General features: G+C 41.3%; 2 protein-coding genes across 2 annotated transcripts; one reads left to right on the top strand and one right to left on the bottom strand.

The window, feature by feature from the left end:
• Window positions 1-2,579: 2,579 nt before the first annotated feature.
• anapc10 (anaphase promoting complex subunit 10) lies at window positions 2,580-4,727 on the bottom strand. Its single transcript, XM_079184850.1, has 6 exons — window positions 4,588-4,727; window positions 4,015-4,151; window positions 3,845-3,935; window positions 3,488-3,608; window positions 3,305-3,358; window positions 2,580-2,988 (listed from the first exon to the last, which is right to left on the bottom strand). The coding sequence occupies exons 2-6, from the start codon at window positions 4,127-4,129 to the stop codon at window positions 2,809-2,811; spliced, it is 561 nt and encodes a 186-aa protein (XP_079040976.1). The 5' UTR covers window positions 4,130-4,151; window positions 4,588-4,727; the 3' UTR covers window positions 2,580-2,808.
• Window positions 4,728-4,782: 55 nt separating this feature from the next.
• Window positions 4,783-12,474, top strand: abce1 (ATP-binding cassette, sub-family E (OABP), member 1). The gene is made up of 19 exons (XM_079184817.1): window positions 4,783-4,910; window positions 5,863-5,988; window positions 6,102-6,187; window positions 6,366-6,463; window positions 6,877-6,994; window positions 7,779-7,916; window positions 8,087-8,156; window positions 8,522-8,618; window positions 8,692-8,781; window positions 9,066-9,187; window positions 9,691-9,815; window positions 9,900-9,996; window positions 10,550-10,609; window positions 10,695-10,753; window positions 11,043-11,153; window positions 11,262-11,404; window positions 11,517-11,639; window positions 11,720-11,831; window positions 12,047-12,474. The coding sequence occupies exons 2-19, from the start codon at window positions 5,886-5,888 to the stop codon at window positions 12,092-12,094; spliced, it is 1,800 nt and encodes a 599-aa protein (XP_079040943.1). The 5' UTR covers window positions 4,783-4,910; window positions 5,863-5,885; the 3' UTR covers window positions 12,095-12,474.
• The last annotated feature ends 1,070 nt before the right edge of the window (window positions 12,475-13,544 follow it).

Genomic DNA, 13,544 nt, shown 5'->3' with positions numbered 1-13,544 from the left:
AGTGTGTCACATAACGACACACGACATAACTAAAAAAGTAAAGTAACTAAAAAAGTAACTTTAAAAGTAAAGTAACTAAAAAGTAAAGTAACTTTAAAAGTAAAGTAACTAAAAAAGTAACTAAAAAAGTAAAGTAACTAAAAAAGTAACTTTAAAAGTAAAGTAACTTTAAAAGTAACTAAAAAAGTAAAGTAACTAAAAAAGTAACTTTAAAAGTAAAGTAACTAAAAAAGTAACTTTAAAAGTAAAGTAACTAAAAAAGTAACAAAAAAAGTAAAGTAACTTTAAAAGTAACTAAAAAAGTAAAGTAACTAAAAAAGTAACTAAAAAAGTAAAGTAACTAAAAAAGTAACTTTAAAAGTAAAGTAACTAAGAAAGTAACTTTAAAAGTAAAGTAACTAAAAAAGTAAAGTAACTTTAAAAGTAACTAAAAAAGTAAAGTAACTAAAAAAGTAACTAAAAAAGTAAAGTAACTAAAAAAGTAACTTTAAAAGTAAAGTAACTTTAAAAGTAACTAAAAAAGTAAAGTAACTAAAAAAGTAACTTTAAAAGTAAAGTAACTAAAAAAGTAACTTTAAAAGTAAAGTAACTAAAAAAGTAACTAAAAAAGTAAAGTAACTTTAAAAGTAACTTTAACAGTAAAGTAACTTTAAAAGTAACTAAAAAAGTAAAGTAACTAAAAAAGTAACTTTAAAAGTAAAGTAACTAAAAAAGTAACTTTAAAAGTAAAGTAACTAAAAAAGTAACTAAAAAAGTAAAGTAACTTTAAAAGTAAAGTAACTAAAAAAGTAACTAAAAAAGTAAAGTAACTAAAAAAGTAACTTTAAAAGTAAAGTAACTTTAAAAGTAACTAAAAAAGTAAAGTAACTAAAAAAGTAACTTTAAAAGTAAAGTAACTAAAAAAGTAACTTTAAAAGTAAAGTAACTAAAAAAGTAACTAAAAAAGTAAAGTAACTAAAAAAGTAACTAAAAAAGTAAAGTAACTAAAAAAGTAACTTCAATCTAAGGTGACAAAAATACAACAATTCTCATTTTTAGGTGATTATACACCAAAGAAAACACACTTATTTATATTATATTACATTTCTGCCACTAAAGTCTCATCATTAAAGTGATTAAATGTAATAATTATCTGATCAGTTGTGTATAAAAGTAAACGTCCGTTCTTTGCTTCTTTAATCTTTCTCAATATTGATTTTCCTGCTGAACTCGTTAAATGAACAGAAATCACTGAATAAAGTGAAAATAAAACAAGGTTTAAGAGTAAAGTTGGTTCATTAAACTTTAAGTTTGTAGGAATACATTTTTTATTTGTTATGAGTATTTTTACGCTGTTGTATTAAAGAAATATAAAGAAGAAACGTGTTTAATCACATTGATTAATCAGATCAGCTGCTCGAGTTTAAAATAAACAAACAAATCAACATGAAGAAGAAAATTCTATTAATATCTGAATAATAAATAAATATTAAATATAAATCAGTGTGTGTGTGTGTGTGTGTGTGCAGGTAAGCAGCAGCTGAAAACATCTCATCTATTACCCATGAGGCTTTGCAGCTTGTTGACAGTTGACAGTTCCCTCAGGGCTCAGGTAGAACACACACACACACACACACACAGTTTTAGACACCAGTACTGTGTGTGTGTGTGTGTGTGAACAGAGTTGGATTTGTTGCAGAGCTCTTGCGTCGCATTGCATTAGATTATGCAGACGTTCATGTTATTTTGTCCACCTCTACTCTGTGTGCGCGTGTGTGTTTGATCGTGGTTGGAAGCAGAGAGGAAGATGAAACTGGTCCTCTGTGTTTCCTGACAACACACACACACACACACACACACACAGAGCTACAGGCTCAACATACATAATGAATTCAGCCTCACTGTGGACCAGAACAAATGTGTGTGTGTATGTGTGTGTGTGTGTGTGTGTGTCACAGATCAATGTAATTCATTCAGCAGCACTTATTGGCTGAAGTAGTTTCAGTTACCACGGCAACTGCCCCCCCCCCGCCCTCTTTATTTGTATTTCAATAAACTTTATTATAAAAGAACAAAATACTGAGAAACAAAAACACAGTTTTATCAATGAAAACATGTATTTACTCAAGTACTCTACATTCTGAGGTACTTGTCGAGTACTTGAGTACTTCCTCGTTACGCTACGTTGTACTTCTACTCCACTACATCACACTAATACTTTTACATTTCTACAGAAAGGTTTTGAAAGTACTTTTACTTGTAACTTGAGTATTTCTACTCTGTGGCAGTGTACTTTTACTGACATAAGTACTTTATGTGTGTGTGTGTGTGTGTCTCCCTCTAGCGGCCAGACGGCTGAACTGCAGCGTTCTGATTCATTCATGTGTGTGTTTGATTACCGTCTCTTTAATTCGTTGTATTCTGAACAATCAGAATAAAGATTTCTATCTTTTATTTATTATTTTGTCCAACATGTAAACAACAGTTTCCTGCTCTCTGAACCTCGTCTTCGTCTTCTTCTTCGTCTTCTTCTAACAAACTCTCGTCAGCCGTGTTGCTTTGAAACACATTTAATGAACAACAGACGATAGTCTGGAGGCACAAACAGTCTGTGCTGAAGTAAACAAACAAATCATCCACAAACACATGAAACCAAACCTCACAACCATAAAAACGTGTTTATATTCAATACGTCAACACGGTTTTTCAAAATAAAAGCGCCATTTAACAAAAACCTTGATGAGATATGTCCAGTTTTTTTGTATTTTCTCCTCTTCTCCGGAGCACAGCGGAGGTCCTGGTCCGGTCCGGTTCACCTGATGGTCTGGATCACCTGATGGTCCGGTACATCATGAAGTCCACCGTGGTGCATCGTGGGAACTTGCCGATGGAGCTCTCCTCTACGGGCGTGTACACTTTGATCTGCCTCATGTGAGTGTCTCTGCCGTTCTGGTGATTCGCCAGAACCGCGATCTGGATCATGAAGGTGCTGATCGGCTCGTTAGTCCGCTAAGAAAACAACAACAACAACAATAATCAGGTAAATATCTTTCATCCACTACTTCCTGTCACAAAAACACAGATTTAATCTTTATTTATTCTGCGTTCAGTTCAGATTAGAAACATTTTTTATACTTTGAGTATTAAAAAGTTCTCTAAACAAACAAACAACTTTAAAAACGAGCTTTTATATCTTTAACTGTTTAAGTGAAACGAAAACATTTAATAAGAAAAGATGATTTTTGATCCTTCAGACGGGAAACCAGGACAGAAATACTGACAGAGATAGAAAGTAAAGAAATAATTAAAGTCGTTTGTTTCGTACCTGATTCATCAGAGAAATGTGAATCCATCCGCTGGGCTCCACCATCTCCAACTGCTGCAGAGAAGAAGAGGAAGAGGAGGAGGAGGAAGACGGTGAGATGAAGCAGATGACTCTAGGTCTGTAAACAGTGATATTAATAATAATAAACAGTAATAATATTAATAATAATAAACAGTTAGTTACTCTGATCTCCTGCAGGTTGTGGAAGTTGTTTCCGACTCTCACTGAGATCTTACTCGGTGTGTAGCTCTCATCTGATTTATAATCTGCATAAATACACAACATCTTCACCGTGGTCCTCCTCCTGAGGAGCAACGCAGACGAGAAGACACGATTATTAAGAGAATGTGCATGATGTCCATGATGTGCATGATGTGCATGATGTGCATGATGTCCATGATGTCCATGATGTGCATGATGTCCATGATGTCCATGATGTCCATGATGTGCATGATGTCCATGATGTCCATGATGTCCATGATGTGCATGATGTCCATGATGTGCATGATGTCCATGATGTGCATGATGTCCCAGTGTTACCTGAACTGGATGTTGACGAGGTGAGGCTGTGACCCGTCTGACTGCCAGTAGGTCTCCAGGTTGTCGTCTCTCAGCTGATCCACTCCGAACCCTGAGCAGAGTGAATATGTTACATATAAATATCATAGAGAGTTCAGATCCACAGATAACTCCGGTGTTGGTGAGCTGACCTGGTTTACAGGAGGACAGGGACCACACCGCCTGGGACCCGATCTCCCGGACCGTCCCGGTCCGCTCCAGCTGCTTCGGGTCGGCGCCGGGTGGGGTCTTACTCGGGGTGGCCATCTTTAACCTTTAACCTTTAACCCTGACCGGGGAGACGAGACCAACAACACGAGTTCACTGTTTAGTTCATATTATTATTACTGCTGCAGGATTAATAAAGGAACTGTCTGTCTGAACTCTCTTTACATTTCCAGCATGTTGACGTTTACCTGCATATTCAAATATTAGAAACGATGACATCATCATGAACGTTATTTACATGAGCAGGTGATGTAATCGCAGGTATTTGAAGACAGGAAGCTCAGTGAACATCAAACAATAGATTCATTAAACTGAATTTATAAGCGGAATAATTCGTCGTTATTTCCTGAAACGCATTCAAAGTCAATATGAGAGAAAACACGTTTTAACGGAGTTTGTTGTGGATCTCTGGCTAACTGTTAGCACCTCGTATCTCTTATTCCTCCACTAAAGCAACTCAAACTAAAGCTGACGACATAAATATGAGTCAAACTTACAGCAAGTGTCTCCGATCTGTCGTGTTGAAGCATCACATGTTAGTCTACAGGCGGATAAAGTGGAAACAGTTTAAAATCCGCTTTGTTTTCTGCTGCATTCACTTCGAAATCTACCACTTTGGTGGCTCCGTCCCGGGTCGCTTTTAACTGACGTCATCGCCCGCGTTCTGATCCCGTCACTGCCGCCATCTTTTTTTTTTTCTCCCAGCCGGCTTCCAGGAGAGAACACGTTGCTTGTGGAAGTTTAACTCCCAACTGTTCGCGTCTGCGCGTTGTTTCCCGGGGTTTCTTCACTCGGACCGGTCAACGGGAGCAGAAGAGCGGTGAGTTCCTGATGTATCCACCCGGGCGATGGGCCTTTATTATCGTTTTTTTTTATCGCCATTTAAACGGGCAGCTGTCAGAGTGCGGGGCCTCCATTGCTAACGTCGTAGTTAAGCTAGCAGCTAGCTTGTTAGCTTGTTAGCTTGGTTAATGTTCGTACTTAAACGGGGCGTTACAGCTTCTAGTTTACACATTTTAACCGCGAATGAACACACCTGAGTGTACAGGTATGTCATAGGTGATTAAGAGATTTAAAGTGTTTGTTAAACGCGCAGCTGTTTGTAGCAGAAGGGCCCCACGAGAACCGATAACGGTTTCTCCAAATTAGGTTCAATAATACACCAATTAAACGTTGTAATGCTCTTAAACATGAATAAACTCGAGCACGCTGACGATAGTGTGTTTATTTTAATTATTATTATTATAAGCTGTGGTCGGGTTATGAATTGGGCTGACGAATGAGTGACGTATCATGAGGTTATTTAAGGACAAACCACACGTTGGTGCTCGCGACCGCTTCGTTCAGAGAATCATCTCACTCATGTCGTAGTCATGCACGCGCTACTGAATAGGGTTTGTACGTCACGTGCGAGGCGATAAATACAAAAATACTTTTTTTAAATGTCTGGTGTGACTCACCGTCCTGACAACATGGTGCCCACGATCTGCTCTAAGGATGAGCAGCACTAACTGTAGGTGGACCAGGATCAGGTGGATCCTGGTCCAGGGCCCAGGTGGTGGATCTGTGGCAGCCCCATTGTTGAAGGCTCTGCAGGTTTTGTTCAGGGTTGAATGTGTTGCTGATTGTGCAGCCTGAACACGAGCCTCTGTGGTCAGATCGCCTGCATGTAGACATGTGTCTACATGTGTGTGTGGTTGAAGCTCTCCCTCTCTGCTCACATGAATCACCGTCTCCTCCTCCTCCGTCTCCTCCTCCGTCTCCTCCTCCAGCTCCTCGGGTGCGAGCGTCCGTCATGGCGGATAAAAACACCAGGATCGCCATCGTCAACCACGACAAATGCAAACCTAAGAAATGTCGTCAGGAGTGCAAGAAGAGCTGCCCGGTGGTCCGCATGGGTGAGTGGTTCCTCCAGCTGGTCTCCTCATTCAGACAGACTCCTGTTTCCTGAAGTAGACTCAGTCTGTGTGTGTGTGTGTGTGTGTGTGTGTGTGTGTGTGTGTGTGTGCAGGTAAGCTGTGTATCGAGGTGACTCCACAGAGTAAGATCGCCTGGATCTCAGAGTCTCTGTGTATCGGCTGCGGCATCTGCATCAAGGTAACGACGCCCGGCGCCTCATTTCACGCTTCATCACGTTCAGAAACTGACCGCTGCTCTTTGATCGAGTGTTTTCACGCTGCGATCGGAGGACGAGTCGCCCGCGTCTGTTCATCAGAAGAATAGAAACTCGCAGTAAATGTAAATGTTTTGAACTCTTTTCTTCTCGTCGTTGTAGAAATGTCCGTTCGGCGCTTTGTCGATCGTCAACCTGCCGAGCAACCTGGAGAAGGAAACCACACACAGATACTGCGCCAACTCCTTCAAACTGCACCGGTGCGCTGCTTTAACTCTTCCCCCACAGTGATGTCACGCTGACTTCAGTTCCACAGAAGAGACAAAAGATTAAACTGTTATTATTATTATTATTATTATTATTATTATTATTATTATTATTATTATTATTATAATAAATCAAATCAACTTAGTTTCTTCTTCTTCTCTCATTTATCCGGTGACCCTTTGAGCTAAACTGTGTATGAAGCAGATAAAACATCAGTATTAACGAGTACTTTTACTTCTGTTGAAGTAGTATTTTAAATGCAGGACTCGTACTTGTTACAGAGTGTTTAAATCGTCATAATAGTACTTTTTAAAGAAGTGAAAGATCTGAGTCTGAAGCTCACTGAGACCCGAATGCTGCTGTGGTTTGATATAGTGTGTGTGTGTGTGTGTATGTGTGTGCGCAGACTGCCGATCCCGCGGCCCGGTGAGGTTCTGGGTCTTGTCGGGACCAACGGTATCGGCAAGTCCACGGCCCTGAAGATCCTGGCCGGGAAACAGAAGCCCAACCTGGGCCGGTTCGATGTGAGTGTTGCTGAGGAGCTGCTGCTCTCACCAGATAACGGTTTTTGGGTGTCGCCGCTCACGGCCGGTCTGTTCAAAGCCTCCAGACGCCACGTCTGTGATAAACGCTTCTCTTCTCCTGTGACGGTGAAAGACGGAGCCGTGATCACACACACACAAACAAAAACAGACGAGATCACAAATGAATCGTCTGGATCATCGTGAGAGATCAACGACACACACACACACACACACACACACACACACACACACACACACACACACACACACACACACAGTTCCTGTTAAAAACTCTTCTCAGAGAGGAGAATCACATGTAATTCTATATTTATACAGAAGCTTATTTCCCTTTTTATGGATTAAATCACAATTTTTAAATGTTCTTATTGGATTGTGACATTTTTAAAAATTATATTTAAATTAAATGTTTTTATATGATATAAAATATTTATATATTATATTTAATATACATTTTTATATATATATATATATAATATTTAAATATATATATACATTTATATTAAATATAATATATATTTTATTTATTATATATAATAAATTATTTATATATATATATATTATTTATTTATTTTATGTATAGTCTATTACAAAATGAATAAAATGATTCCTAAAGAATATAACCAGAACAAACTAAATAACGAATCCTCCAGGAAGTCCCGCCCCCCTCTGCCTCTGATTGGCTCGTGCTCTCGGTCGGTTCTATTGGTCGGTTCGGGGTCAGAATGTGGTTTTCTGGTCGCTAATAAGCCGTTTGTTGCTCCAGAACCCTCCGGACTGGCAGGAGATCCTGACCTACTTCAGAGGCTCCGAGCTGCAGAACTACTTCACCAAAATCCTGGAGGACGACCTGCGGGCCATCGTGAAGCCTCAGTACGTGGACCAGATCCCCAAGACCGTCAAGGTACCCCACAGTCCACCGCGTGGTACTTCTATGTTGGATCTCATTTAGAGTTTACTCTTTCTAGTTTATATAATAACCAAAACCTGAGTGTTTGTTCTTCTTCTGCATATATATATACATATATATGTGTATGTTTGTATAATTAATGAATTCCTCTCGTCTGCCTGCAGGGGTCAGTCGGGTCCATCCTGAGCAGGAAGGACGACACAGAAACACAGACCATCGTCTGTAAACAGCTAGGTAACACACACACACACACACACACACACACACACACACACCGTCCAATAGATAAACAACACGTTGCAACATGTGACAGTAAATCAATGAACGTGTAAAACGTGTAACAACAAGAATAATCAATATTAGAACATTTTGGCTTTAAACTGTTTAAACTTTCTCTATTTTCAAACATTTGATATCAAAACAAGTAAAATCAGGATTAATAATTCGTTCATTTACATATGTTAGAATGTGACACAAAGTAACGGAGCGTGATGCGTTCCTCTCAGATATTGTAACAATGTGACCAGCGTGATCGTTAACATATATATTCACCCTTCTGTGTTGCGATTGGCTGTTTTTCCCGCGTTGTCGCCGGGCAGATCTGACTCACCTGCGAGAACGGAACGTGGAGGATCTGTCGGGAGGAGAGCTGCAGAGGTTCGCCTGCGCAGTCGTCTGCATCCAGAGAGCCGACATGTGAGCAGACGGACGCTCGTACGTTGTTAACTTTGACTCGAGCGCTCGGACCGACGTTTCCTTTCTGCTTCAGTTTCATGTTCGACGAGCCGTCGAGTTACCTGGACGTGAAGCAGAGGCTGAAGGCCGCCATGACCATCCGCTCGCTCATCACACCCGACAGGTAACGAGACACTCCGAGTACGCCGCGAGGTATCAGGACACGTGTGAGGCTGTTGTACTTATACTATAGAATATGTAGATTAAACTCAACAGTTTATACACAATGAAGTTAATAATAATGTATTAATACTAATAGTTTTTAGGTTTGGACTAAACTTGTGTGTGTGTGTGTGTGTGTGTGTGTGTGTGTGTGTGTGTGTGTGTGTGTGTGTGTGTGTGTGTGTGTGTGTGTGTGTGTGTGTGTGTGTGTGTGTGTGTGTGTGTGTGTGTGTGTGTGTGTCTCAGGTACATCATCGTGGTGGAGCATGACCTCAGTGTGTTGGACTACCTCTCTGACTTCATCTGTTGTCTCTACGGAGTCCCGAGCGCCTACGGAGTCGTTACCATGCCCTTCAGTGTTAGAGAGGGTAACACAACGCACAACAACACACACCAACGACAACACACACTAACAAAACAACACACACTAACGACAACGCATGACAACAACACACTAACGAGACATAACACACACTACTAGCACACTGCAGGTGCTTCAGGGTGAAATTATTCAAATATTGACACGAATATTGTTCACACACACATTGATATGCATGTGTATATACCTGTGTGTGTGTGTGTGTGTGTGTGTGTGTGTGTGTGTGTGTGTGTGTGTGTGTGTGTGTGTGTGTGTGTGTGTGTGTGTGTGTGTGTGTGTGTGTGTGTGTGTGTGTGTGTGTGTGTGTGTGTGAAGGATCTTCTTCTCTTTAGATATTGTGATATTGATTCTACTGATCAGTTTGTGCTGATGATCACTAATGAACAGCTGAAGTGTGTAGTGGTAGCTTTAGATCCTGACGCCGTTGCCTACAGAACCCGTTGGATTGTAGCGATGCGGTTCTCCTGATGACGTTCTCCTCGGTTCCTTCAGGTATCAACATCTTCCTGGACGGTTACGTTCCCACGGAGAACCTCAGGTTCCGCGAGACCTCGCTGGTCTTCAAGGTGGCCGAGACGGCCAACGACGAGGAGGTGAAGAGGCTCCGTCACTACCAGGTCTGTTCTCCTCCTCCTCTTCATCGTGAACACACACACGTGTGTGAAGCTGCTCTCTGACCTTCGCTCTGTTTGTTCCTCAAGTATCCAGAGATGACGAAGACGATGGGCGAGTTCAGCCTGGACATCAAAGCGGGAGAGTTCACAGACTCTGAGATCATGGTGATGCTGGGAGAGAACGGTGAGTCACACGACCACCAAGAACTACAGACCTGTAGTCACTAAGAACTACAGACCTGTAGTCACTAAGAACTACAGACCTGTAGTCACCAAGAACTACAGACCTGTAGTCACCAAGAACTACAGACCTGTAGTCACCAAGAACTACAGACCTGTAGTCACCAAGAACTACAGACCTGTAGTCACCAAGAACTACAGACCTGTAGTCACTAAGAACTACAGACCTGTAGTCACTAAGAACTACAGACCTGTAGTCACTAAGAACTACAGACCTGTAGTCACTAAGAACTACAGACCTGTAGTCCTTAAAGAAGAGGAGGAGCGGCTTCTCTCAATGGAGCCGTGAACTCAGCAGCTTATTTATAACACACTCTGTTTCTGCTTAGTACTTGTTGTCTTCTCTGAGGAGCTCCGTGGAGTGTTATCAGGCTTCGTCCTCTTCGTCCTCTTCATCCTCTTCGTCCTCTTCTCGTGTGATTCTGGACCGAAGTGATGAAACGACCGACGTTGGAAGAATTTCTTTGTGTTGAATGTTTGTGTTTGTGCGTCTGCAGGCACGGGGAAGACGACCTTCATCAGGATGCTGGCTGGAGGACTGAAACCTGACGGGGGAGGTGAGTCTCTCTCTCTCTCTCACCTGTTGTCTCTCTCTCTCTCTCACCCTCTCACCTGTTGTCTCACCCTCTCGTCTCTCTTCAGGTGAGGTTCCTCTCCTGAGCGTCAGCTACAAGCCTCAGACCATCAGCCCAAAGTTTAAGGTGTGTTCAGTCTCCTCCTCACTAACATGAGTTATTAAGCAGCTTTATTATTCTCTCTGCACTCAAAGGATCATTAATAATAATGTGAATTCCTTTGTGTTTCATACATAAAGGGTTAAATATCTTGTTTTTATGTTCATTCATTATTTAATTTCCTCTGAAACAATCATCCTTCAAAAAGCTTTGAATTCATGATTCACTCGTCTCCGTCAGCAGGACGTGTTTACAGTGACCGATGAGTAAAGTGTGTGTGTGTTGTGTGTGTTTTGTGTGTGTTGTGTGTGTTCAGGGCAGCGTCAGAGCTCTGCTGCACGAGAAGATCAGAGACGCCTACACTCACCCTCAGTTCATCACCGACGTCATGAAGCCCATGCAGATAGAGAGCATCATCGACCAGGACGTGAGACACACACACACACACACACACACACACACACACACTCTCACAACGCTTCCTGTCTCTGGTGGAGACACACTGACCAACACCCCCCCCTTCCTCCCCCCTCAGGTCCAGAACCTGTCTGGTGGAGAGCTGCAGAGAGTCGCTCTCACGCTGTGTTTGGGGAAACCAGCTGATGTTTATCTGATCGACGAGCCCTCGGCCTACCTGGACTCTGAGCAGAGACTGATGGCCGCCAGAGTCATCAAGAGGTCAGAGACGCTTTATCTTTGAACTCCTCCTCCTCCTCCTCCTCCTCCTCCTCTCTCTCTCTCTGTCTCTCTGTCTGTCTGTCTGACTCCTCCTCTCTCTCTCTGTGTGCAGGTACATCCTCCACGCCAAGAAGACGGCGTTCGTGGTGGAGCACGACTTCATCATGGCGACCTACCTGGCCGACAGAGTCATCGTGTTCGACGGCATTCCCTCCAAGACGACCGCGGCGAACACGTAAGAACAGCCGCCCTCTGACGTTCTTAATCGCTACTTTAATTCTGATTCATTAATGTGATCCTCCGTCTCTACGTCAGTCCTCAGGGCCTGTTAGCCGGCATGAACAGATTCCTGGCGCTGCTGGAAATCACGTTCAGAAGAGACCCGAACAACTTCAGACCACGCATCAACAAGTCCCATTCCATCAAGGTACTAATACACACATAATACACACATAATACACGTTGATGTGACGGAGTTCAGAGGTTAATACTTTGAGCTCATGACTGACTCCTGCTGGTGGTTTGTCGGTATTACAACAATAATAAAGAGTCAGCCGTTAAATGTGCCTCAGTGTAGCTGTTGTCAACGTGTCCGTTTATGAATAAAGTTGTATTTGAAGAGGCTGCTCTCTCTGTCTGCAGGACACGGAGCAGAAGAAGAGCGGAAACTACTTCTTCCTGGACGACTAAGACGTCTTCACGCGGCGCGATTGTGACTTCCTGCGACGCATTCAGGGGCTGCGTTCAAAGTACGGCCGCGACATCGACCCAACAAGTACAACACGAGGCAGATCCGTTTAAAAATAACATATATATATATATATATATACATACATCATCGTACGAATCTTAAGATAAGAAACCATCAGCCTTCTATGTACCAGGCTGCATTCAATAGCCCATAAACATGTTTGTGGAACGTTTTGAATGAAACAAAGTGCTTTGCATCGTGTGTCGGTGAAGCCTGAAGCTACCGGGCTGCGTTCACAAGGCAGCAGAACATTAAGCAGCGTATTTTATCACTCATACATCTACAACCAATGATAATAAACTGATGCTACCTGATCCAACCACAGCGTCTCTTCATTTACAACTGATCCCAGTACCACAGGTACTACCAAACCATGGAGAATACTACTACACTGATACTAACTGCTAATACACCTCTCATGACTCAATGATTTCCTTATTCGTGACACATTATTGTAAGTTCAGTCTTCATTTGATGCACGGTGTCATGACTTTGACATTTTTTTTAATGACAAACATCAAACAAAGACAAACTGTCTGTTCAGTTTTCTCCACTTTGTCTGTTCGGTGTGTCGGATACACTGACGGGCAGCCGGGTTTAAACATTTTAAGATGTAGGCTGTACCAAATATTTCTAAGCTTCATTCATATTATTTTAATAACTTTAAGGAACTGCCTCTAAAAGTGTAAATTAAAGTTCAACGAGGTCGATTTAGAGAGAACTTCCTCACACAAAGGTCCAGAACATCACAACCTGTTCTGATTTAGTGCCTTATATACATGAAGCAGCCAACAGTTGTAATAACGTCTATGAAGTCAACTGATTATCAAATAAAAGTTTAATTAAATATCTATTTATTGTCAGATTTAAAATTGAACTGGATGAATTATAAATAAATGTTCTCTTGTTTCTAATTAAATAAGCTGGATTAAAGAATAAATTACAAAATTGAAAGCTTTTTAAAAAATGTGCAAAATGAAGTCAAATAAATAACAATTGTCCTGCAGCTTTAAATTCAGTTTATTCAGGTGTGAAGTGATGTCACCTAAAAGAACTAATCAGTGTGCTATTAATGGACTTTCTGTGGTTCTTAAACCACGTGTTTCAGCTCTATTCCTCCGTTAACGTTGCTGGACAGTGAATTCATGCTACACTGTATATATAGTGTAGCATGTCGTAGCTCTTTGTCTTACAGGATTTGTGTCGTCAGCTTTATGAGACACATCTAGGCGTTATGTTCAACGTATTTTAAACTTGGTCTTCCATTTTTGTCTCAGCATTCGAGCTTTCAAGTCATAAAACTATAAGAAAGTTACGATATATATATATATGTCGTAAGAAGTAAAAATCTTAGTATAGGATGTCGAGAAAAGTAAAAAAAAGTAATCG

Source organism: Pholis gunnellus, assembly GCF_910591455.1.
Source record: "Pholis gunnellus genome assembly, chromosome: 23".
Taxonomy (NCBI): domain Eukaryota; kingdom Metazoa; phylum Chordata; class Actinopteri; order Perciformes; family Pholidae; genus Pholis; species Pholis gunnellus.
This window is presented reverse-complemented; position numbering and strand designations above follow the sequence as displayed.